Source organism: Muscardinus avellanarius (assembly GCF_963383645.1).
Source record: "Muscardinus avellanarius genome assembly, chromosome: 13".
Lineage (NCBI taxonomy): Eukaryota > Metazoa > Chordata > Mammalia > Rodentia > Gliridae > Muscardinus > Muscardinus avellanarius.
Window position 1 is genome coordinate 97,990,910 of NC_137799.1, and position 24,472 is coordinate 98,015,381.

The 24,472-nt window shown below is 55.6% G+C and overlaps 1 protein-coding gene across 2 annotated transcripts in view; it reads left to right on the forward strand.

Moving 5' to 3' along the window:
• Nucleotides 1-23,915, forward strand: part of ROR2 (receptor tyrosine kinase like orphan receptor 2) — a gene marked incomplete at both ends in the record, with an annotated part of 121,678 nt that extends 97,763 nt beyond the window's left edge. The window contains 7 exons of one of the 2 annotated variants that reach the window (XM_080708466.1): nt 7,241-7,528; nt 7,896-7,926; nt 10,387-10,514; nt 13,662-13,976; nt 16,528-16,773; nt 19,983-20,185; nt 22,470-23,915. In XM_080708466.1, the coding sequence (XP_080564592.1) occupies nt 7,241-7,528; nt 7,896-7,926; nt 10,387-10,514; nt 13,662-13,976; nt 16,528-16,773; nt 19,983-20,185; nt 22,470-23,915 (2,657 nt within the window). Of the gene's footprint in view, nt 1-7,240; nt 7,529-7,895; nt 7,927-10,386; nt 10,515-13,661; nt 13,977-16,527; nt 16,774-19,982; nt 20,186-22,469 lie in introns of those variants that run through there. The other variant, XM_080708467.1, reaches the window with a different exon arrangement.
• Nucleotides 23,916-24,472: the final 557 nt, after the last annotated feature.

A 24,472-nucleotide genomic window follows, 5' to 3' on the forward strand; every position in this document is an offset into this window, starting at 1 on the left:
GCGCCTGAGAGGCGCCCTCGTCTTGTGCGCACCTGAGCTGGGCGTTGGCACTGACCACCAGCAGTGACCCAGGGTGAGGAATGTTCCCCTCCTGCCGGATATGTAGACCTCGTCCCCTGTATTCTACCCATTTGGACGACCTAATATATAAACACAGAGGGCAGAGTCAAGACACGGAGAGTGATCAGGTCCCATGAAGGTCCCCGTGCAAGGGCTCAGTGGTAGAGAAATGACCAGAGACTGGGTGTAGGTGTACCGGGGGCCCAGTTGGAACTGGGTGGCTTCTGTGGCTCCTGAGCTGAGGAGGCCCCTGGTATAGAGAAGGAAAACATGTTTGTGTCTGATACTGAACCCGGGGTCGAGCTCATCCCACAGAAAGACCAATGTCCCAGAGCAAATAATGGAAACAGGAGGGTTTTCAGTGGCCAAAGGGTGGAAGGAAGGCTGCATGCAGATTAACCTCTCTAATCCGGGGTTTGAGGGTTACAGAGAGAGGACAGGAAAGACAAGGAGAGGGGTGGGCGAGGAAGAAGGGGGAGGAATATTCATGTCTTTTTGAGAACAGTAGTATCGGGGACTTGGGTACCACCTCTTTTCCCTCCTTTAAGTCGTGGTGTCCTGGTCGTGGCAGGTGTTGTTACCCTCGAGTGGGGAAGAGAACACTGGGCAGGTCTAGGTCAAGTCGGCTTGGTGTTATAGTTCTGCACAAAGAATTGTCACATGGTGACCAGGTCTACGTGCACAGGTGAGTGAAAGCTTATCTAAGGTGCAGGCAGCAAGGGGAGACAGACAACACCAGGACAGGGATGGATGCCACGTCTCTTGCTGGACGGGCAGCGGCCAGCAAGGGCCCCCGAGGGTCCTAGGTTTGCCCAGCCAGGGCTGCTCCAGGCAGGAGGCGGGTACGGGGGGCCTCAGTGGGGAGGCAGGGCCCCCCTCCAGGATCCTGGCTGTCAGGTTTCGCTCAGGGCGGTGGCACAGGCACTGAAGGTCCGAGCAGGGGAGGGGACGGGGCTGGGGCTGGGGCTGGGATGGGTAAGCGGTCAGTGAACTCGGGCTGGGGTGGGGAGGGAAGGCGGGTGTCAGGTGAACATTTGAAGGTTGGGGAACAGAGAAACAGTCTGGCTGTGTTGGGGCCCATCAAGCCTCGGTGGTTGAATGTTTCTGACCGGGCTGTGGTGGGGTGCCGGGCCAAGCATGAGGGGGTAGCAGAAGTGGCCTGCATTGTGGCCGGGCGTGGTGGCGCACGCTTGTAATCCCCGCGCTTGGGAGGCAGAGACAGGAGGATCACGCAGGTTCGAAGCCAGCCTCGCGGGCTGGCTTAAGAGACCCTGTTTCCAAATAAAAATGTAAAAATAGGTCTGGGAGTATAGTCCGGAGATAGAAGGGCTTCCAGGAACCCCAGTACCACCAAAAAAAAAAAAAAAAAAAAGTGGCCTGCATTGTGTTTTCTTAACAGCAGTGTGTGGGGATAGCGGACCTCCTGAGGCCCCACGCGGAGGCCAGGGTGAGGCTTGGCCTTCAGGCGGTGGCGGGGCCGCCATGTCCAGGCCCCTGTGTGCTTGGGGGCCTCCACGGTAGCGCTAGTGGTCCAGAAGTAGTCGGGGACAGGTGGGGAGGCAGCAGGCTGGGAGGGCTGAGGAGATGAGGGCCACTCTTTCGGGTGTGACCCAGCCCAGGGACGTCAGTGAGTGAGGTCTGCCTACCTCCTCCTCCGCTGAGAGGTGATCTCCAAGAGAAGGGCTCCAGAGCCTCCTGGAGGCGCCCTCCTGCCCCTGAGCTGTAAGGACACCTCCCTCCCGGCGTTTATGTGGGAGACCTAGCGGGCATCTCCCAAGCCTTCTTTGACCCCAGAGCATGGCAGGTCCAAGGTAGCCTTTCAACCTCCCCAAATTTCAGGAACTGCAGAAAGTAATGACCCAGCCGCTCGCTGGCCACCAGCTGCCCAGGCTGTGGGCCCCTGAACTCGCTCCGCCCGGCACCTGTGGGTTGTGAGTATATGCCACGCCCATGCCCACGTCTGCCCTTCCCTGGGGGCTGTTCTGTGGGGGGCAAGAGCAGAAGTGGGGTACATAGGCTCCCCAGACTCGCAGCCGACAGCACACAGGACCAGGCTGGAGGGAGGCCTTCTGTGGTGGGCCCAGGGCCCCATGCTCCTAGGACACCGCAGCCCCCAGCCCCAGGCCGACCTCTTTTCTAGAAGCTTTTCCATCTCCCGTGTGACAAAGCGAACACAGATTCCCAGGTCCGGAGCTCCTGCCTGCTCCGGGCGGGCCTCGGTCTGCACAGGAGGCCGCAAAGCCTTGAGCTGTGTGGATCTGGGCAAACTGGAGGAAACCCCAGTGACGGAGATTTCAGAGCTCGCTCATTCAGGCCGTGTGGCTGGGTGCAGATCCGAGACCCGCAGATGATTTCTGCTTCTGAGACTTTTTTCCTTTGTCTTTTTGTGGTACTAATGAACCTAGGGACATTCTACTTCTCTGCTACACCTCCATTCCTTTTCAAAGATTTTCTTTTTTTAATTTTGAAAATAGAGCCTCGCTAAGTTGCTGAGGCTGTCCTCAAACCAGCCATCCTTCTATCTCAGCCTCCCAAGTACTAAGATCTCAGGCACGCGCTGCCGTGCCTGGCTCTCATGTCCCTCTTAATCAAAACACTTATCTCAGCCTTTGCAACTCAGCGAGAGCCTGTTTCAAAATAAAGAATAATAAAGCCGGGCATGGTATCGCACGCTTGTAATCCCAGCATTCAGGAGGCCGAGACAGGATGATTGCAGTTCGCGGACAGCCTCAGCTACTTAATGAGGCCCTTTGCAACTCAGTGAGACCCTGTTTCAAAAAATAGACTAAAAAATAGGGCTGGGGTGTAGCTTGGAGACACAATGCCCCTGGGTTCCATCCTTGGTACTGAAAAAAAAAAAAAAAAAAAGAAAGAATAAAAAAATAGGGCTGGGAATGGGAATGTAGCTCAGAGATAGAATGCCCCTGGGTTCCATTCCCAGTACCGAAGAAAGAAAGAAAGAAGAAAGGAAGAAAGAAAGAGAGAGAAAGAAAGAAAGAAAGAAAGAAAGGAAGGAAAAGAAAAGAAGAAAGAAAGAAAAATAGGGCTGGGGGTGTAGCTTGGAGATAAAATGCCCCTGGGCTCCATCCGCAGTACCACAAAAATAAATAAATAAACAAACAAATAAATAAATAAGGCTGGAGGTGTAGCTTGGGGGGGTTCCATCCCCAGTACCACACACACACACACAAATCCCATTGATCTCTGGGCTGGGGTGTCCTGGCCCAGACCCCTTGTCTTGCCTGCTGAGCTCTGCAGTGACCCTCTGTCACAGAGGAGGTCCCTGGCACTGGTCCCAGGGGCCTAGACTCCAACGTAAAAGGTTGGGGATACAGCTCAGCCCCGCCGTCCTCCCCTCCAGAGGTGGGTGTGCTCATGTATTCTAGCCATCTCTCTTGTCTCCTTGCTTCTTGCCCTCCCCCCACCATTTTCCTCAGTTTCTCCGATCCTTCTCCTCCGGGGCTGTGCGGACCACTGGTCAGCTCAGCGGAGAGCCCGAGCTGAGGGGCCCAGTGCAGGCCGCCCCGGCTGCTTTATTGACCTGTGAGTATTTTCCCGGGAAGAGCAGCTTCCATCCTCCCGCAGCCCCCTGGGTCCCCATCTCATTTGGCCTTCCCAGAAACGCGTCTGCTCCACTTCCCGCCAGCCCGAGCCCGGCGACTTCATGGCTCCAGGACACGCGGCTTCCTCATCTCCTTTCCAGACCGGCAGCGTGGCTGGCGAGAGATGGCTCTCCGGGCCGCGCGTGGGGATATGAGGACCATTCATGTTGGTGCCGACCGTGCTGGCCGCCTGGGGATGGCATTCGTGACCTCTAGGGCGGCTTAATGCCTGAGCAGAGCTGGGGGCGCAGCCAGCCGGGCCGGGACCACCCTTCGCGGCACTGCTGGGCTGCAGCGCGCTTGCAAGTGGCGATCGCTTTGGACCAATGAGGAGGGAAGGCTGCTCTTGCCATCGTCGACGCCGGCGGGATCCAGTGAAAGCCCCGGTCAGCCATGACTGCTCCTTTAGCCTGTTAAGCCGTCTGGGGAGGCCTGGGCGGCGTTAAAGGCGGTCTTTTGTGAGCTCCAGGAGAGTTTAGAAAATGGTTAGGAAAAACCCCATGTTTTGCACACAAGGGAAATGAAGCCAAGAGAGGTTAATGGCTGGCTATAAATTAAACACCAAGAGAGAAAGGAGCATTGTACTTAATCTCCAGAGAATCTGCTCTCCGGCTTTCATTTGGGGCCCGGGAGACCCGATGACGGGGAACATGGCGGCCCGGACGCACTTGGCAGCCCTCCCGTGGCAATTACTTACACGTGCTCAATAAAATATCAGCGGGAGCAAATGCGGCCACAATGTGCAAGAGAGGTGGGGACGTGCCCAGAGGCCAGGGGGGAGGACGACAAGGAACAGCCCCGGGTCGCCCCAGCGGGAAACACGAGGTAGGCTGCTGCCTGCGCTACAGCCTGCCAGGACAAGCTGATTTTCCTGAGTTCTCGAGAAAAGTTTATCCAGACAGAGATTCCTTTTTTATTTTTCTTATTGTTCTTATTATCATTATTATCGCAGTACTGGAGATTGAACCTAGGGGCCTTCTACCTCTGAGCTACATTCGCAGCTCTGTTTAATTTTTTTTTTTTATTTGGAAACAGGATCTCAGTTGCTGAGCGCCTCCATATGTTGCTGAGGCTGGCCTCAAACCCGAGATCTTCCTGTCTCAGCCTCCCAAGTACTGGGATCATAGGCAGGCACCACCACGCCCGGCTCAGAGTTGGATTTTGAGGCTCTCATGCATTTGGGAGAGGGGTTCCACAGTAATGAAAAGTAGCGGGGCTCCAGAACACACTGGGGTGCATCCATGGCCTCAGGGTGGGGAGACCACCAATAAGTGGAATAAGATGGAGACAGCAGAGTGCTAGAGCTTTCGAGACCTCATCTCCTAGCAGCCGACTGGGAGGAAACAAACCTCAGAGTTACCGATTTCACTTGCAATTAAGTTTGTGGGGTTTCAAGGAGAAATCATGGATTAGGATAAAAAGTTGGGGTTTTATAAAAAAAAAACAATTAAGCCAGGAGTGGTGACACTTGCCTATAATTTTAGTACTTGGGAGGTTGAGGCGGGAGGATCACAGGTTTGAGGACAGCCTCAGCAACTTAGCCACACCCTATTTCTAAAGTAAAAAGAAAAAGGGCTGGGAATATAGCTCAGAGGTAGAACATTCCCAGGTTCAATCCTGAGTACCACACCAAAAAATAAAAGGAATTTCTGTTTTTGAGGCACTAGGAATTGAACCCAGGAGCATTCTACCTCCAAGCTACACACTTAGACCTATTTTATTTTTATTTTGAAACAGGGTCTCAGTAGGTTAATGAGAGTCTCGCTATTGGCTGAGTCTGTCCCTGAACCTGCAATCCTGCTATCTCAGCCTCCCAAGTACCAGGATTCCAAGTGTACGCTACTGTGCCCAACTATGTATGTGCACAGACACGCTCTTACCTTAATATGAAATATGATCCCTACTATAGAAACTTATTATGCTGGGCCCGGATTCTTGGAGATTTTTTGCTTGTGACGCCAAGCCAGGAGGGAAGGCATGGCATCCACAGAACTGAGGCCTTGTAGACAAACCTCTCACACAAAGAGGTTTGAGAACACTTCCACTTGTCAGCCCAGGGAGGCCAGACAAGACCTTGCCTTGACCCTGGCTTGAGATGGGAAATCCCCGAGAAGGCTTCCCCATGAGAAATCAAAACAAGGGCCGACCCCTCTGGAGACTAGATTTACATTGCCAGGATGTGTGGGAAATCCCAAGCCAGAGAGTTAAAAGAGAACTTGACTCTGCCTGTCGAAGGAACCCAGTCCTCCAGGGATACCCACACGAAAGCATCCCCACAGTGAAAAATGACAAAGCTCGCTCCCAAAGGCGCAGGGTGAGCTGTGAGCGAGTCAGCAGAAGAGCCAGAGTGTTGAAGCAAACGGAGGGATGGGAACCACGCAACCACGCGGGAGGAAAAGCAGCTCTGGGCTTCAGAAGGAGCTAAACAGGCCTTCTAGAAACAAAGAACACGGCCACGAGGCAAGAAACCCGACAGAACAGAGCGGGATAAGTAGCTGAGTTCAGAGCTGAAGGCGCTAAAATAAAAGCAAACTCACAGGTAGGGATGGATACTTCAAAATGGCAGTGACAAAGGGAAAATATTTATTTATTTATTTATTTTATTTTATTTATTTATTTTTGGTGGTACTGGGGTTCCTGGAAGTCCCTCTACCTCCGGGCTACACTCCCAGACCTATTTTATATTTTTGAAACAGGGTCTCTTACGCCAGCGCTGCTGGCTCCGAACCTGCGCGATCCTCCTGTCTCCGCCTCCCAAGCGTGGGGATTACAAGCGTGCGCCACCACGCCCGGCTTGACAAGGGAAAATATTTAAAGTAGTCTAAAGGGAGGCGTTTATGATGACCACCAACAAGTAGTAACTGGCCAGACTCTCAACAACGAGGGCCGGAAGATGGTAGTGGAACTGCCAGTGAAATTCTATACCCAGCTGAAGTATCCTCCAGATGTTTAATCCTCCAGATGAAGTAACAGATGTTTTCTTGTTGTTCTATTGTTGTTTTATTTAGCCCAGGGATGCCCTACCTCTGAGCTAGACTCCCAGCCCTAATTTTTAAGCGTCCGTCTGTCTGTGCTCCTCCTGTCTTGGCCTCCCGCGTGTGGGGATTACAGGCGTGTGCCACCACGCCTGGCTGTGTTGGTGATTTCTGCTGCGTTGAAGGCCCGGGCAGGGTGCTGATGGGCGGGCTACCGTGCGGAGGCACAAGGCGGCTGCAGCGCCCCTTCCAGAGTAAATGTCACGTCACAGAGGCTGCATTCAGGCCGGAGTTGCAGGTCTGTCGGCCGGGAGTTCAGTGTGAATGAATCAACAATATGCATTGAGTGTGGAGCTTTTAAAAAGAAACGTGTGTGAAGCAGGTTATGTTGTAATTGTAGGACAGAAATGCGACCAGAGGATCACAGGGACCTGGCGCCGTATTTCTCTAGGAACAACGGCTCAGGTCGCGAACTCAGTGTTCAGTCCCCAAACTGAACGTTATCTGTAACAAAAGCTTCCTTCCCGGGGCTCGTACGGGAGCCCCAGGCCCTTCCTTCTAGCCCACGTTGATATTTGCCCTTTTGTGACCCTCTCCTGGCAGGTTACTTTCTGAATTTTCTGGAGCCAGTAAACAATATCACCATTGTCCAGGGCCAGACAGCCATCCTGCACTGCAAGGTCGCAGGGAACCCGCCGCCCAGCGTGCGCTGGCTGAAGAACGACGCCCCGGTGGTGCAGGAGCCGAGACGCATCATCATCCGGAAGACCGAGTACGGCTCCCGGCTGAGGATCCAAGACCTGGACACCACGGACACCGGCTACTACCAGTGTGTGGCCAGCAATGGGGTCAAGACCATCACCGCCACCGGCGTCCTCTACGTGCGGCTTGGTGAGCTGGCACAGACGGGAGCATTGCACACGCTAGGCTGGACGTCGATTTGCTGTTTGAAACCAAACACGCGGCCAGTCAACATGGCCGCAAACCTGAGGTCCTCCTATCTCAGCCTCCCAAGTGCTGGGATTACAGGCGTGTGACACCACGCCTGGCTTCCACACAGACTTTAGAAAGCACCCCCTTTTTGTGTGGCTTCTGGGATCACTGCAGAGCCTGAGTCAGAGGAGAGCCGAGGCCCGAGGCCAGCCGGCCACAGATGAGCCCTGGTACCCGCCACGTCTACTGTCAGCTGTTCGAAGGGAGTTGTTTTCCCTGTCATGAAGTATTAATAACTCCTTTTTGTTTTGTTTTGTTCTCTTAGGTCCAACACACAGCCCGAGCCATAGCTTTCAGTAAGTATATACTTTCCTCAAACCGTGTTCCAAAGCCCCAAGGGCAATTCTGTGTTGTGTAAGAACGGAAGTTTCCAATCCAGCCAGTTCTCAACTTCACCGAAATTGCCGGAAGTTACCTGGGCTTCACTCAAGGATCGTGATGTGCTTCTTGGGGGTTGGGAAACTTGCATTTTCCATGTTTAGTGAAAAGAAAGAATGTTATCCAAAAAAACCGTGGCTGTTTTCCATTTTGGGAAACGTTCTTCTAATATTTTTATTTTTATTTACAGTCCTGGGGATGGAACCCAGGGGCATTCTACCTTTGGGCAACACCCCCAGCCCTAATTTTTACTCTTTATTTTGAAACAGGGTCTCACTGAATTGCAAAGGACCTCACTAAATAGCTGAGGCTGTCCGTGAACCGTGATCCTCCTGTCTCAGGCCCCCGAATGCTGGGATTACGAGTGTGCGCTGAGATTACAACCATGCCAGGCTCTAAAATAAATTTTATTTTATTATTTATTTTTTTTTTGGTGGTACTGGGGTTCCTGGAAGCCCTTCTACCTCCGGGCTACACTCCCAGACCTATTTTTACATTTTTATTTGGAAACAGGGTCTCCTAAGCCAGCGCGCGCGGCTGGTTTCGAACCTGCGCGATCCTCCTGTCTCTGCCTCCCAAGCGCGGGGATTACAAGCGTGCGCCACCACGCCCGGCTTAAAATAAATTTTAAAAACCAATGTTAGCTGGGTGTGGTGGCGCACACTTGTAATCCCAGCATTTGGGAGGCCGAGACAGGAGGATCGCAGGTTCCCAGCCAGCCCCAGAAATGTAGAAGGCCACCTGCAACTTAGTGAGATGCTGTTTCAAAATTAAAATAGGGCTGGGGGTGTAGTTCAGAGGTAGAATGCCCCTGGGCTCCATTCCTATTACCGCAAAAATAAATGAATAAATAAAAATCCCCCTGTAACCCGTGCCCATCTCTAGTCCGCAGCGTTCACCCGGGGGTGGCTGGCACTTTGAACCGTCCACAGCTCACTGCTAAGGGCTCGTTCTTGTCCTGATAGTGCCTCCTCCCTTCTCCCCGGGGCGGAGGAGCTCCCTCCACAGCGGTAAGGGGCGGTGTGGGAGTTAGCCAGCGTGTGGATGCTCAGAGCTCCAACTTGTGCCAGCATCGTGGGTGGAGTGTCCAGTAGCTGCCGGCGTCGCCGGGCAGCCGCAGGCTGAGGCTCCGCTGGCTGGGCGAGCAGGTGACCACGTGCCGACGGCCGGGCCCAGCTGCCCTCGCGTCGCAGCCTCTGTGATTGCAGACGGCTCGCTGCGGCTCCTGGTAACCTCGCAGTGCACGTCGTGGGGTGTGGAAATGTCAAGGCAGGAGAAGGCGCAGCTCCCCGACACGCTCCTCCCAGCCAAGTCAAGCGCAGCCACACGCCCGGAGTCCCCGAGTGCAGACAAGCGTCGTCTTTGTGGTCTCTTTAGGGCCACGTGTTTTCCTATTTTCCTGCCTTTCCTCGGTGACTTCGCCGTTTAAGTGGCTTCCAGGCAGAGAGCCAAAGTCCTGTCCAGCCTTCCGCAGGGCGAGCCAGCCCGAGGTGCGGGGAGAAACACGGGTGCTAGAAGCTTTGTTCTGCGTGAGCGATGGTGTAGCTGGCTGCTGAGTGAGTCAGGGTGAACGAGTCAGTGCCGTATTTAGAGCAGCATCTTTAAACAGAAACACTCAAAACAAGGTTATGTATTGACTGATGGGAGAAATTGTTGTGACTCTAGGTTTTGCAGGAAACTTAGGTTTCCCGAGGAGCGAAGGCTCACTTGTCATTAATTTGGTGTTTGTGCTGACTTTATAGAAAATGACATAAATAACAAAAATAGACTATATCTTGCCTTTCTTTCCCACCCCTGTACTGGGGATGGAATCCAGGGGCATTCTACCTCCGAGCTCCATCCCCAGCCCTATTTTTTATTCTTTATTTTAAAGCAGGGCCGTAGTAAGTTGCAGTGGGCCTCACTAAGTAGCCGAGGCTGTCCGGGAACCGTGATCCTCCTGTCTCAGCCTCCCGAGTGCTGGGAAGACAAGCGTGCGCCGGCCTTATTTCTATAGTTTTGCGTTTTCCAGAGCACGTGGCCTTTGTGGCGGGCTCGTTTCTCTAGTGGCATACATTTATTGTCTCTGACTGCTCTCCTTGTCTCTTTGTGCCTGGCCGCCCATTTGTCAATGCTGGGCGACCTCCCGTGCCTGGGCGGGTCACATTTACCGGCTGATGTACTGATGTGCCTGCCTCTCAGGTGCTCCAAGCTCTGGCCGGTCTTGGACGACGTGGCTCTAAACGCCCATGCGTGGGTTCTTGTGCGAAGTTAAGTTTTCAGCTGATTTGCCTAAGTCCCAGTAAACAAAATGGGTGGACAGTGAGGTGTTGGATTTTTTTTCCAAACCATCGGGAGCCCTGGCACCTCCCAGACACGGCTTCGTGTGTTTTTGCCAGGGACGACTACCAGGAGGACGGATTCTGCCAGCCTTACCGTGGGATTGCCTGCGCGCGCTTCATCGGGAACCGGACCATTTACGTGGACTCTCTGCAGATGCAGGGGGAGATCGAAAACCGCATCACAGGTAGGCCCGCGCCCGGCCCTGCGCGCCTGCGGGCGCCCTCCTCCCTCGCAGCAGGCTGGCCTCCCACCCGGGGTGCGCCGCGCTCCACGACTTCTCCTCTTGTCCCCTCTTTGAGCCGTGTCTGGTCAGAGGTCCTGGGCCTTCGTGTTGCGGTGGACACAGACTGCATCCGTCCTGGGCTTGCAGAGAACCAAGCCAGGAGACCCGGCCCGGATCGGGGCCTGAGAAACGGGCGGGTCACTGGGGCGGGGAGCTGTCCGTCCCCACAGCTCTTGACTCAACTTCTTGGGGCAGCTGCCAGCCCTCCCGCAACAACTTGGATAAAAAATCAAGTCAGTCCCAAGCTCCGCAGAGCCGTCCCTTCCCCGATTTACACTCCCCACAAATACACATGCTTTTCTCTGCGGACACGTAAGGTACCAGAAAAACCTCATGCCCTTGGCAGCCACAGTCTAGGTGAATTCTCTCCATGGATTTGTGTGTGTGTGTGTGTGTGTGTGTGTGTGTGTGTGTGTGTCCACGCACAGGGGCATTCTACCCCCAATATATACCCCAGCACACTTTTTGGTACTGGGGATTAAACCCAGGGGCATTTTACTTCTGAGCTTCAACCTCCAGCCCTTTATTTATTTATTTATTTATTTATTTATTTATTTATTTATTTATTTTTGTGGTATTGGGTGTGGAACCCAGGGGCTTTTCTACCTCTGGGCTACACTCTCAGAACTTTTGTATACTTTATTTGGAAACAGGGTGTCACTGAGTTGCTGAGAGCCTCACCAAGTAGCTGAGGCTGGCTTCAAATCTGCGCGATCCTCCTGTCTCAGCCTCCAAGCGCGGGGATTACAAGCGTGCGCCGCCACGCCCGGCTTATTCTTTATTTTGAAGCAGGGTCTCACTGAGTTGCAGAGGGCCTCGCTAAGTAGCTGAGGCTGCCCGCGAACCTCAATTCTCCTGTCTTAGCCTCCCGAATGCTGGGATTACAAGCGTGCGCCACCACCCTCTGCTCTTTTTTTTATTCTGAAACAGGTCTCACTATGTCGCTAAGATCCGAAGTGGCTGTGCCCCAGCCTCCTCTCCTCTGGTCTCAGCCTCTCAAGTACTGCCATGATGGCTGCGAGCCACCCCACCCAGCTGCCTGCACTCCTGGGGAGGGTCAGATGGGGTGACGGGGCCACAAGGTCCATCCTGGAGCGGAGCGGAAAGAGGATCAAAGCAGAAACCCACTTACGGCCCTCGGCGTGCCCTTGGTCTAGCTCCCAGCAGTCCGGAGGGTGTGAGATCACAGGCACTGGTGGCCCGTCTGCCCTGTGCCGACTTGGACCCCTGCGGGCAGGCAGGGTCCCCGAAGCATTGAAAGGCATCAGTGAGCAGGGAACCTGAAGGTGTGGCTCTGGTCCAGAGGGAGCTGTTCTGAAGATGTTGCTACCTCTCAGTAGAAAGCTTTTCATGCCATTTAAAGTAATACTTCTGAAGCTATCTGAGCCCCGACCCTGCAGGAAAAGCATAGCAAATGTATTTCACGCCGCGACTTAGTTCAGATTGAGGATCATTCATCTGAAAATCAAAAATAGAGCTGGGTGTGGTGGGGCAGGCTTACAATCCCAGCATTTGGGAGGCCGAGACAGGAGGATCGCGGTTTGTGGCCAGCCTCAGCAACACAGGCCCTTTGTAGCTCAGTGAGACTCCGTTTCAAAAAAAGAGTTCAAAATAGGGCTGGGGGTGTAGCTAGGAGGTAGAATGATGCCCCTGGGCTCCATCCCCAGTACCAAAAAAACAAAAACAAAATCCAAAATAAAAACTGCTTTAAGCTGGGTGTGATGGCACACACTTGTAATCCCAGCATTTGGGAGGCTGAGACAGGAGGATCATAGGTTCGAAGCCAGCCTCAGCTACTTAGTGAGGCTCTCAGCAAACTTAGTGACACCCTGTTTGCAAATAAAATATAAAATAGGGCTGGTAGTGTAGCCCGGAGGTAGAAAGTCCCGGGTTCTACCCCAGTACCACACACAAAACAACAACAACAAAAATAAAAACAAAACAAAAACCCAGAAGAAGCAGCAGCCAAAGAAAGAGGAACCGTAGAAGACAGGCTTGGGCCGAGCGCCCTGCGCAGTGCGGGGTGGGCCGTCCCCAGAGCCGCCTTCCCTGCCTCAGTCAAGGCCCGTGTTTGACAGCTTCCTCACAACCAGTCCCCTGGCAAGGGTTCCCGCCTCAGTCCTACCAAAACTGAAGCGGCTGGTGCCTTGACTCCCAGCGTCCCTGTTCCAACTTGCCCACGGGCCAGGAGGCCCCAGCACCCAGAGGGTGTGCAAGCCGGCAGCGCGGGGCCGCTGCTCTCAGGCCTGGCCCCATTTGGGACCCGGCCTGATTTTCATCCCCAGAATGCATCTCAACAGATCACTTTACAGATAAAGGGAAAGGCCCAGAAAGCATCTAAGGACCAGCGATAACCTAACACGGTTGATACAGGGCTGGAACCAGCCGCGGGCCAAGCTCAAAGCTTGGGGAATCGGTGGCTGGCGCCACCTGCTGGCCAGAGCTGGCACGACAGCACGGGCCATGCTTCCTGGTGTTCCCCCGGTGGAGCTCACAGGCGGTGTAGACAAGGGCTCTCTTCTTCCTCACCTGCCGGGTCATTTCACGAGCTGGTCTTTCCCCAGGGAACAGGCTGGGGCGGCAGGGCTTGCCCGGCCGCGCTGGCCTCCGCCCGCCCTCTTGTACCGTGCGACTCCAGCACACCCGACACCCGGAGTTGGGGCCGCGATGGGTCACCCGGCATGGCAGCCCCGGCGTTGCAGTCCTGCTGGCCCCTCTGCTTCTAGGGAGCAGAGGCCCCCGGCTGCTCACCTTCCTTGCGCCCTAGGGGCCTCCCTGCCGGTGCCTCCCTGCGGTCCTGCAGGCTGGGGCACCGGGAGGCTGAGCTCAGCCCACCAGGTCCTTGCTTGGGGTCAGAAATGGGACTTTGCTGCCCTGCAGCCTCCGGAGATCCTGGGCCTGCTTTTTCTTCCTGTGGTTGAGCTGAGATTTCAGGGAAGCCAGAAGGGTGCTTGTATGGGGCTCATGGGAGCCCGGGGCTTTGGGAGCCGGCTGGGTGTGAGTGGGGCTGGGGGTCGGGGTCAGGCCTCACTCGCTCTCCGCCCACAGCCGCCTTCACCATGATCGGCACCTCCACGCACCTGTCGGACCAGTGCTCGCAGTTCGCCATCCCGTCCTTCTGCCACTTCGTGTTCCCGCTGTGCGACGCCCGCTCCCGGGCGCCCAAGCCGCGGCAGCTGTGCCGGGACGAGTGCGAGGTGCTGGAGAGCGACCTCTGCCACCAGGAGTACACCATCGCGCGCTCCAACCCGCTCATCCTCATGCGCCTGCAGCTGCCCAAGTGCGAGGCGCTGCCCATGCCCGACAGCCCCGACGCCGCCAACTGCATGCGCATCGGCATTCCAGCCGAGAGGCTGGGCCGCTGTGAGTGTCCGCCCGCCGCGCAGCCCGGGCTGGGGACCCCGGGGGTGCAGCGGTGCACACTTCCAACCCCGGGACTTGGGAGGCTGAGACAACTTAGTAAGGCTCCGCTCGAAAATTAAAAATGAAGTAGGCCAGCTGGGCCTGGTGGTGCACACCTGGAATCCCAGGACTTGGGAGGCTGAGAAAGGCGGGGTGAAGGTTCAGGATAGCTTCAGCAAGTAGTGAGATTCTCATCAACCTAGTAAGACCCTGTTTCAAAATAAAAACAGCCAGGCGTGGTGGCCCACACTTGCAATCCCCGCATTCTGGAGGCTGGGACAGGAGGATCGCGGTTGGCAGACAGCCCCAGCTACTTAGGAAGGTCCTCTGCAACCGGTGAGACCTTGTTTCAAGATAAAGAATTAAAAAAAATAGGGGTGAGGGTGCAGCTCGGAGGTAGAGTGCCCCTGGGTTCCATCCCCAGTACCACCAATAAAAGAAAATAAAATAAAAATAAAAATAGAGGTGAGGGTGCAGCTCGGAGGTAGAGTGCCTCTGGGCTCAGTCCTTGGGATCGAAACCAAACCACCCAGCCAGCCAACCAAGCAAACAAACAAAATGAGGCCCCGGGGCCATTCAGACCTGCAACCTGCAGTCTCTCTACCCTCCTGAACCAGAGGTTTCCTGTTTCCAAATTGTGAGTGACCCTGGCTTTGGAGAGGTCTGAGGAGACAAGCCAACTTCCCAGCTAGAGGCTCCACGTACACCCCAGGCCTTGGCAAAGTCTCCAGAAACCCCCAGGATGCTTAGCCTAGATTTGAAATGTAGAGCTGAATCCCCGTGGGAGCCCAGGACCACTGGTATCCGCATCACTGGCCAGGGGGATGCAGACGGCCCCACGCCTTCGCAGACGGCCTTCCCTGCAGCCTGAGACCTCAAGGGCAGTTCCAGGCACCAGCCTGGGGCTTGGGCGGAGCCTGTGGGGGCCTGTGGGGGCCAAAGGCTTGCTCCCAGCTCCGCTCCCTACCAGAAGAGCAGCCCGTGTTCTCTTGAGTTTGAGCGAGGTCCACAGTCATGAACCCTTGCAGGGTGGCTGGGGAATCGGGGCAGAAGGCACAAGACACTTGGTTCTGCTGCTAGCTCTGAGGACACACACACACACACACACACACACACACACACACACACACACCTTTAAATACCTTGGGCCTGCTGCCTCCAAGAAAGGTGAGACCCAAGCCAAAGGCCAGGAGCCAGGGCCGTATTTAGCGTCAGGGGCTAGTCTGGGGCTTTCAGGAGTGGGTAGGGCTGCTTACCGGCCCGGCCTCGGCCAGAGTGTGCACCTGGATCCTGCCTGTGTGGCCACGAGCAAGACGCTTTCTGTCCCATGAGGACAGTATTAGTACAAGCTGTGGACTCGAGCAGAGACTGAGTTCATAACTGGACGTGCTCAGGTGCACGTCGGGGCCCTGGCCCTGCCGCGGAGGTGCCGTGGTCAGCGCTCCCCGCTGGGCGGCCCCAGGGCGCCGGCCTAGGCGGACGGTGTGTCTGTGCTGCGGTGTGTCTGTGCTGCGTGTCCCACACGTGAGACGGGGTTAGTCTCGCCTTTCTCATTCTGAGTGGACCCCAGAGGTGGTGTCAAGGTCAGAGAATCATTTTGGGTCCTTTCTCCATCATGTCCCCAATAGGCCCTCAGTTGCCCTATGGGGAAAGGCTTTATTAAGTCATTACCTTTTTATGTTTTTTTCTGGAACTAGGGATTGAACTCAGGGACATTCTACTTTTGAACAACACCCCCAACCCTGCTTTACTTATTTATTTATTTTACTTTGAAACAGGGACAAGGTCTCATCAAGTTACTGAGGCTGGCTTCCAGTTTACAATCTTCCGGCCTCGCCTCCCAAGTACTCGGATTGCAAGCCTGTGCCATCACACCTGTAAGGCATGTCGTTGGTGGTGGTGGTACTGGGGACTGAACCCAGAACCATTCTGCTTCTGGGCAGCACCACCAGCCCTTTTTCTTTAAAAAATTTTGTTGTTGTTGTTTTGTTTTGAAACGGGGTCTTTGTAGGTTTTTTTGTTTTTGTTTTTGTACTGGGGATGGAACCCAGGGGCATTCTACCTCCGACCTATACCCCAGGCCCTATTTTTTATTCTTTATTTTGAAACAGGGTCTCACTGAGTTGCAAATGGCCTCACTAAGCAGCCGAGGCTGGCCGCGAACTGTCTCAGCCTCCGAATGCTGGGATCACAAGCGTGCCCACCGCGCCGGGCAGCTCCGTCGGCCCCGAGTCTCGCTCCGTCGCCGAGTCTGTCCCTGCGCCTGGGATCTTCCTGTCCCAGTCTCCCAAGTGCTGGGATCCCAGGCGCACCCCTGCGCCAGGCTAAGTCATCGCTGTCGGTGCCACTTCTCTGGGATGTCGGGAAAGATCCTTTGGGTTTTGGAAAATTCCAGTTCCCGGGACACGGAGGCCAGTGACTTTGCTCCCGTCCGAAAGAGTTGGAGGAGAGCAAACAGTGCCCCCGGCGAGCCGTTTCGCCACGTCAGACCTGACGGGTCTCTCTCTCTCAGACCACCAGTGCTACAACGGCTCCGGCTCGGACTACAGAGGGACGGCCGGCACCACCAAGTCAGGGTACCCGTGCCAGCCGTGGGCCCTGCAGCACCCCCACAGCCACCACCTGTCCAGCGCTGACTTCCCCGAGCTCGGAGGCGGCCACGCCTACTGCCGGAACCCCGGGGGCCAGATGGAAGCGCCCTGGTGCTTTACGCAGAATCAAAACGTACGCATGGAGCTGTGTGACGTCCCCCCGTGTAGTATGTATTCCCTCTCTCTCTCTTTTTTTTAAATGTTGACTGTTGAGTTCATCTGTGACCAGAATTCTTGTCTTGCCACAGGACGGAGGGGGCCACAGAGCCCCCAACACGGCGTGGTTGCTTGGGTTAATCCCAGTACTTGAGAGGCCCGGGACAGGAGGATCAGAGGTTTGAGGCTGGCCTCAGCAATTAAGCAAGATCTTCCGTCACTTAGCAAGACTCTTTCAAAATAAAAAATAAAATATGGCTACGGATGTAGCTCAGAGGTAGAACACCCCTGGATTCAGTCCCCGGTACCAAAAGCAAAACAAAAACCAAAAAAAAAAAAACACCTCTGGCTGGTTTTAAAAGTAATATCGTAATTATCGCATGTTTTCAAATGTAGAAAAGGCTGAAGAATATAGTTCTTCACCTCTGATTTTACCACCCAACCCGGGGTGACTACTGTTTGAATTCTGGGCTTCTCCTCCAGCCAATTGGGGCTCCCCTGCACCCTAAAATCTCCCGTGAGGCTGCATACTAAGTTGCTGAGGCTGGCCTCAAACCTTAAGTCCTTCTGTCTTAGCCTCCCAAGTACTGGGGTTACAGGAGTGTGACCCCATACCTGGCTTATATTTGTTACTTAAGCCTCATACTTCTGTACTATAATTTCCCGCAATAAGCTTGTGTTGTGTTGGTGCTTTTTAAGCATAATGATAAATAATTCTGTAATTGCGTGGCTCGGCTCTGGCTCTGATCTTGCGCAGAAGGCCCGGAACCCGCCTTTACCCTAATCATGAAAAACAAGGCTCAGTCTGGCCCTCGCTGCCCCCAGGCCTCCGGAGTGTTTGTCCCCTGGACCCTCTGGAGAGCGTCGCCGGGTACGGGCAGAGTTCTGTTGGAGGTTTGATTTCATTTTTATCTTTTTGTGTGTGTGTGGGGGGAGGTCTGGGGACGGAACCCAGGGGCAGTCTACCTCCGAGCTACCCCCTGCCCAATTTTTTTTATTCTCTATTTTGAAACAAGGTCTCACTGAGTTGCAGAGGGCCTCACTGAGTAGCTGAGGCTGGCCGCGAACCGCGATCCTCCTGTCTCAGCCTCCCGAATGCTGGGATGACAAGCGTGCGCCACCGCGCCCGGCTCATGTTTATCTTGTTTTGGAGGGCAGGGGTGGGACACGACTGGGTTTGGACGCTGACTTTTTCCTATGGTGGCCGAGTCCCCATTTTGAGCTGAGCTGGCTTTTTGGAGAGTGCGTTGATCAGGAATGACCCGAGGCCTACACGGGGAGCTCCCTGCCTCCTGGACACAGAGCAGCAAAGTCTGGGTAACGCTGCAGGCCCGGGGGCAGCGGGAAGCCCAGCGGCTCCCCGGCTGCAGGGTGGCCTCTGAGAGCCACCTTCTGGCCACGGCCGTGTGGCGAGGGCCGCCTCCCCAAACCAGGCATCTGCTCTTAAAATGGGGTTTCTTTGAAGGGCTATGGACAGGGGCCTGGAGAGGGGTCCGCAGCCTCGAGACGGCCGGCCCCGCCGGGTCTGCAGGGTGTGCAGCTGCCCTACTTAGGTACTTAGCGTAGACTTTGACCTGGCCCTGGCTGGGCGGCCCTGCACTTCCCCTCAGATCCTGTAGAGGGAGACAAAGCGCCACTTTTCACTAAAACAGCAACAAAAAGGACTGAGATCCCTCTCCAGAGCTTGGACAAATACAGGTGCTGCTTGTCTTTTGAGAATTCCTTCACATATTGTTTTGGGGCAAACACTGGGACTACCCGTGCACTTATAATTCAAATGATTTTTAAAATGACTTTTCTGAAAGACAATGTTGTCATTGTACACAAACGCTAAAAACAAAACATGAAAGCTGGGCATGCTGGCACACACCAGTATTCCCAGTACTTGGAGGCTGAGGCAGAGAATGGAAGGTTTGAGGCCAGCCTCAGCAACTTAGCAAGGCCCTGTTTTAAAATAAAAATGAAAAGAGCTAGGGGTATATGTCAGAGGAAGAGTGTCCCTGGGTCCAATCCCCAGTACAAAAAAAAAAATCCATTAGAATGTTGACTGAGGAGCTGGGTGCTGTGATGTATAATCCCAGTACTTGAGAGGCTGAGAAAGGAGGATCATCACAAGTTTGAGGCCAGCCTCAATTATTGTTTCCAAAAATAAAATAGGCCAGGCGTGGTGGCGCACGCTTGTAATTAAAGCATTCGGGAGGCGGAGATAGGAGAATCACAGTTTGCGGACAGCCTCAGCTACTCAGTGAGGTCCTCCGCAACTTAGTGAGACCCTGTTTCAAAATAAAGAATAAAAAATAGGGCAGGGCATGTAGCTCGGAGGTAGAATACCCCTGGGCTCCACTCCATCTCTAGTACTGCAAATAATAATAATAATAATAATAATAATAATAATAATAATAAATAGAGCTGGGGATATAACTCGGAGGTAGAATGCCCCTGGGCTCCATCCCCAGTACCACAAATAAATAAATATAAATGTAAATAAATAGATAAAATAGAGCTGGGAGCAGGGGGTGTAGCTCAGAGGTAGAGAATTCTCCTAGGTTCAGTCCCCAGCAACAACAAAATATTGAATGAGGACAGAGCCAGCCGGGCGTGGTGGCGCACACTTTAATCCAGCATTCGGGAGGCTGAGACGGAGGATCGTGGCTCGAAGACAGCCCTGCTGCTTAGTGAGGCCCTCTGCAACTCAGTGAGAAAATGTTTCAAAATAAAGAATAAAACCAGGGCTGGGGGTGTGGCTCAAAGGTAGAATGCCCCACACAAAAAAAAGACATTTGTAATCCCAGTACCAAGTTTTACTGGCCAAGGACAGGGCGAATCTCCTCTCTTTTCATCCGCTTGTCAGTGACGGAGGCCACCTTCCTCACATGTGTTTCCCACGGCATCGAGCACCGCGGAGGAAGCCCGGCGTGCTCACCGCGGCGAGGGCCACCAGGGCCCGTCTGTCGGGCGCTGTGCTTCCAGCTGGTCTCTGTGGTAGGAGTGCCGGTGGGGAATGGCTGAGGCTGCCCTCAAGCCTGCGATCCTCCTGTCTCAGCCTCCCAAGTTCTGGGATGAGAAGAGTGTGCCAAAAATAATTACCTTTTCCCTTTAGGTCGGCGTGCCGTTGCCCGCGGTGTGAGGGTGGGCTTCTCGCTGGCAAAACGGCGGGGAGCGGGCCCGGGCGTCGGAGGGGTGTGTTCCGAGGAGTCACGGAGCGCGTTGTCGTCCGCAGGTCCCCGGGACGGCGGCAGGATGGGCGTCCTGTACATCTTGGTCCCGAGCATTGCCGTCCCCCTGCTCATCGGTTGCCTTTTCTTCTTGGTCTGCATGTGTCGCAATAAACAGAAGGCGTCTGCGTCCACACCCCAGCGGCGGCAGCTGACGGCCTCGCCCAGCCAGGACGTGGAGTTGCCGCTCCTTGCCCAGCACAAGCAGGTCTGCGTCTGTGTTTTCACGAAGTTGCAGCCTCGGGGGCGGCCTGCCTGTGCCTCGGGGTGCTTTGTTCCCCGACACAAGGACACAGCCACACATCACACATCTTTTCAGTTTGCTGTTGCTTCTCTGAAACCTATCGAGACAGAGACAGACGTGTGAGCTCTTAGGAAATAAACGCACCGAGCCAGGCGTGGTGCAGGCTGTAATCCCAGTGCTTGGGAGGCTGAGACAGGAGGATCGCAGGTTCAAGGCCAGCCTCAGTGATTTAGCAAGACCCGCAACAACTTAGCAAGACCCTGTTCCAAAATTTAAAAAAAAAAAAAATGAGAAGGGCTGGGAGTGTAGATCGCAGGTAGAGTGCGCTGACTTGAGCCTCCAGCACAAGAGGAAAGGTAGCGAACGTATTTGGAATTCTTCTCCTGAAGCCCGTGAGATTCCGTCCCCAGCCAGTTGCTCACGTGGCCCCGTGGGCCGCCCCGCTTCTGATGGGCCTTCAGCTCTGCCCACGAGAAAGCACAGCGCCCCACCTGGGCTCCACGGGGCTCTTTTGAAGGGCTGGCACCTGCATTTGGGCCACTTTTCACTTGGATTGTTTTTTTTTTTTTTTCTCACCTTGAACCCGTCTTTTTTTTTTTTTTTTGCGAGTCTGGGGATGGAACCCAGGGACATTCTGCCTCCGATCTGCACCTCCAGCCCTATTTCTTATTCTTTATTTAGAAACAGGGCCTCACTGAGTTGCAGAGGGCCTCACTAAGTAGCTGAGGCTGTCTGGGAACCATGATCCTCCTGTCTCAGCCTCCCGAATGCTGGGATCCCGGCTGATTCAGTCTTTTAATGAAAGTGGGAGGGGCAGGCCCCCTCGAGGGCTGTCCCCACTCTGAGTGTTCTTAAGAGACAGAAAGACAAGCAGAGGACGCCGAATTCAGCAGGTGAAACAGTGGTGGACAGGGTTTTTTTGTGTGTGTAGTACTGGGGTGGAACCCAGAGGCTTTCTACCTCCGGGCTATACTCCCAGACCTATTTTCTATTTTATTTGGAAACAGGGTCTCACTAAGTTGCTGAGAGCCTCACTAAGCTGAGGCTGACATCTAACCTGTGTGATCTTCCTGTCTCAGCCTCCAGAGCACGGGGATTACAAGCGTGCGCCACCACGCCCGGCCTGGCGGACAGGCCGGGCGTGGCCAGGGAGCTTTGTGTGCGGGCCGTGGGAGGGGGCCGCTCCCGGGACACAGGGGCCTCAGGGCTCGTGTGCAGGGCCAGGGGCTCTGAGCGGGATGAGGCCGGCTGTCTAGAAGGGTTGAGCATTGCAGAGACAGAGAGATTCCGGGCCCCGAGGGTCCACATCACCTGTCCTGTACTTCTGCCAAAAGTACCTCTAGCTGAGAAGCAAATCTAGAGAGAGCCGGGCGTGACGGCACACACATTCAGGAGGCTGAGACAGGAGGATCACGGTTCATGGCCAGCCTCAGCTACTGAGGCCCTTTGCAATTCAATGAGACCCTGTTTCAAAATTAAGAATAAAAAATAGGACTGGGGGTGTAGCTCAGAGGTAGAATGCCCCTGGGTTCATCCCTAGTACTGAAAAAAAAAACATCTGGAGAGAGGCAGGAGGCAGGTCCATGGAGGAAGGACATGGGGGCTGGATGGTCATCGTGTCGTAATCGGGGGAAGGATACCGCGGGGCCCGCAGGGATCCCCGCTCCTGCTGTGCGGTATGGCACTCGGGCCAGGTACAGGGTGCCTGCTGGGCGAGTCCGGGCTACCCAGGGACGATGGTGCTCACGGGTGGCTGTGGGGCGTGTCTGAGTGTGAACAGCGACACACACGCACACGCGCACACGCACACACACAGTGCATCTTGGTCCCCTTTGGAGGGACCTGCCTTGTCGGGTGGTGGAGGTTTCAGATGGGAGGTGTGGCAGAGCATATCTAAGTGACCTGCAGAGCAGGACAGCCCAGCCTGGGTGGGCAGCATGTGAGGGTCTTGTGCGGGGTATTGGGAACTGAGCCCAGGGATTCTCTACCTCTGAACCACACCTGCCCTCAGCTTTTTTTATTTTGAAACAGGATCTTGGTAAGTTGCTAAGAGTCTCACTAAGTTACTGAGGCTGGCTTTGAAGCCGCGATCCTCCTTCTCAGCCTCCCAAGTACTAGGATCACAGGTGCACGCCACCACGCCCGGTGACCTGTAGGTCTTCTTCGGGGCCCCCTCCGAGCTTCCGTGCCCCTCCTCTTGGCGTTGGCGGGAATGCAAAGGTTTAATCTGGGGCTTTCTCCTCGGCAGGCCAAACTCAAAGAGATCAGCTTGTCTACCGTGAGGTTCATGGAGGAGCTGGGCGAGGACCGGTTCGGGAAGGTCTACAAGGGCCATCTGTTCGGGCCCGCCCCGGGGGAGCAGACCCAGGCGGTGGCCATCAAGACACTGAAGGATAAGGCCGAGGGGTCCCTGCGCGAGGAGTTCCGGCACGAGGCTCTGCTGCGGGTGCGGCTGCAGCACCCCAACATTGTGAGCCTGCTGGGCGTGGTGACCAAGGACCAGCCCCTCAGCATGGTCTTCAGCTACTGCCCGCACGGCGACCTGCACGAGTTCCTGGTCATGCGCTCGCCACACTCGGACGTGGGCAGCACCGACGACGACCGCACGGTCAAGTCCACGCTGGAGCCCCCCGACTTCGTGCACGTGGTGGCGCAGATCGCCGCGGGGATGGAGTATCTGTCGGGCCACCACGTGGTGCACAAGGACCTGGCCACCCGCAACGTCCTGGTGTACGACAAGCTGAGCGTGAAGATCTCCGACCTGGGCCTCTTCCGAGAAGTCTACTCGGCCGACTACTACAAACTGCTGGGGAACGCGCCCCTGCCCATCCGGTGGATGTCGCCCGAGGCCATCACGTACGGCAAGTTTTCCATCGACTCGGACATCTGGTCCTACGGCGTGGTCCTCTGGGAGGTCTTCAGCTACGGCTTGCAGCCCTACTGCGGGTACTCCAACCAGGATGTGGTGGAGATGGTCCGCAGCCGGCAGGTGCTGCCCTGCCCCGATGACTGCCCCGCCTGGGTCTACGCCCTCATGACGGAGTGTTGGCATGAGCTCCCCAGCCGCCGGCCCCGCTTCAAGGACATCCACAGCCGGCTGCGGGCTTGGGGCAACCTGTCCGCCTACAACAGCTCGGCGCAGACCTCGGGAGCCAGCAACACCACGCAGACCAGCTCCCTGAGCACCAGCCCCGTCAGCAACGTGAGCAGCGCGCGCTTCGCGGGCCCCAAGCCGAAGGCGCAGCCCTTCCCGCAGGCCCCGTTCATCCCCATGAAGGGCCAGATCAGACCCATGGTGCCTCCGCCCCAGCTCTACATCCCCGTCAACGGCTACCAGCCCGTGCCGGCCTACGGGGCCTACCTGCCCAACTTCTACCCGGTGCAGATCCCCGTGCAAATGGCGGCCCAGCAGCTGCCCCCGCAGCTGGTCCCCAAGCCCAGCTCGCACCACAGCGGCAGCGGCTCCACCAGCACGGGCTACGTCACCACGGCGCCCTCCAACACCTCGGTGGCAGACAGGGCCGCCCTGCTCTCGGAGGGCACCGAGGACCCGCAGAACGTCCCGGAAGACGGGGTCCAGAGCCCGGTGCCGGAGGCAGAGGTCGATGGGGACGGCTCTGTGCCAGAGACCGAGCTCCTGGGAGACAGTGACCCTTTGCAGGTGGAAGAGGCCCAGGCCCAGCCAGAAGCCTGAGGGCGCAGACGCCAGGAAGGGAGTCGAGGCCCATGGGGACACCGCCCCCTTCACAAACTAGCTGGTCACCAGACTAGCGGCCGGCTCGCAGGCCCAGCCGAGTGCATCTAAGGTCCCGCAGTCACGTCCCTCTGCTCGCTGTGGCCATTGGCTGGAGGTCAGGCAGTGGGTGGAGGGCCGGGGCTCGGCAGCAGGGCCTCCTTGGATGCAGGACACGCGGCCTGAGCTCACGCAGGAGGCCCGTCAATCCAGAGCTGAATGTGCTTTCTAAAAACAGGTCTGCAGAAGGTAGCAAGGCTCTGCGCCCCGCGGCCCGCCCGCTGCCGCTCTGAGCGTGGGAGCCCCGCTCTCCACGACCAGGCAGATCCTTCTTTTAGCAGCCGAAGATAAGCAGACCTGGACGCCGCCAGCCACACGGGTCCAAGGAGAAAGGGGCTTCCGAAGCGGAGCCCCCGTCGTAAGCCAAACGTGCCTTCTCAGAGCCAATACCGCCTCGAGCGTCTGTGAAATGGTTTTAATTATACTGCGTGAGCTTTGCTCCCTTATCTGGAATTCAA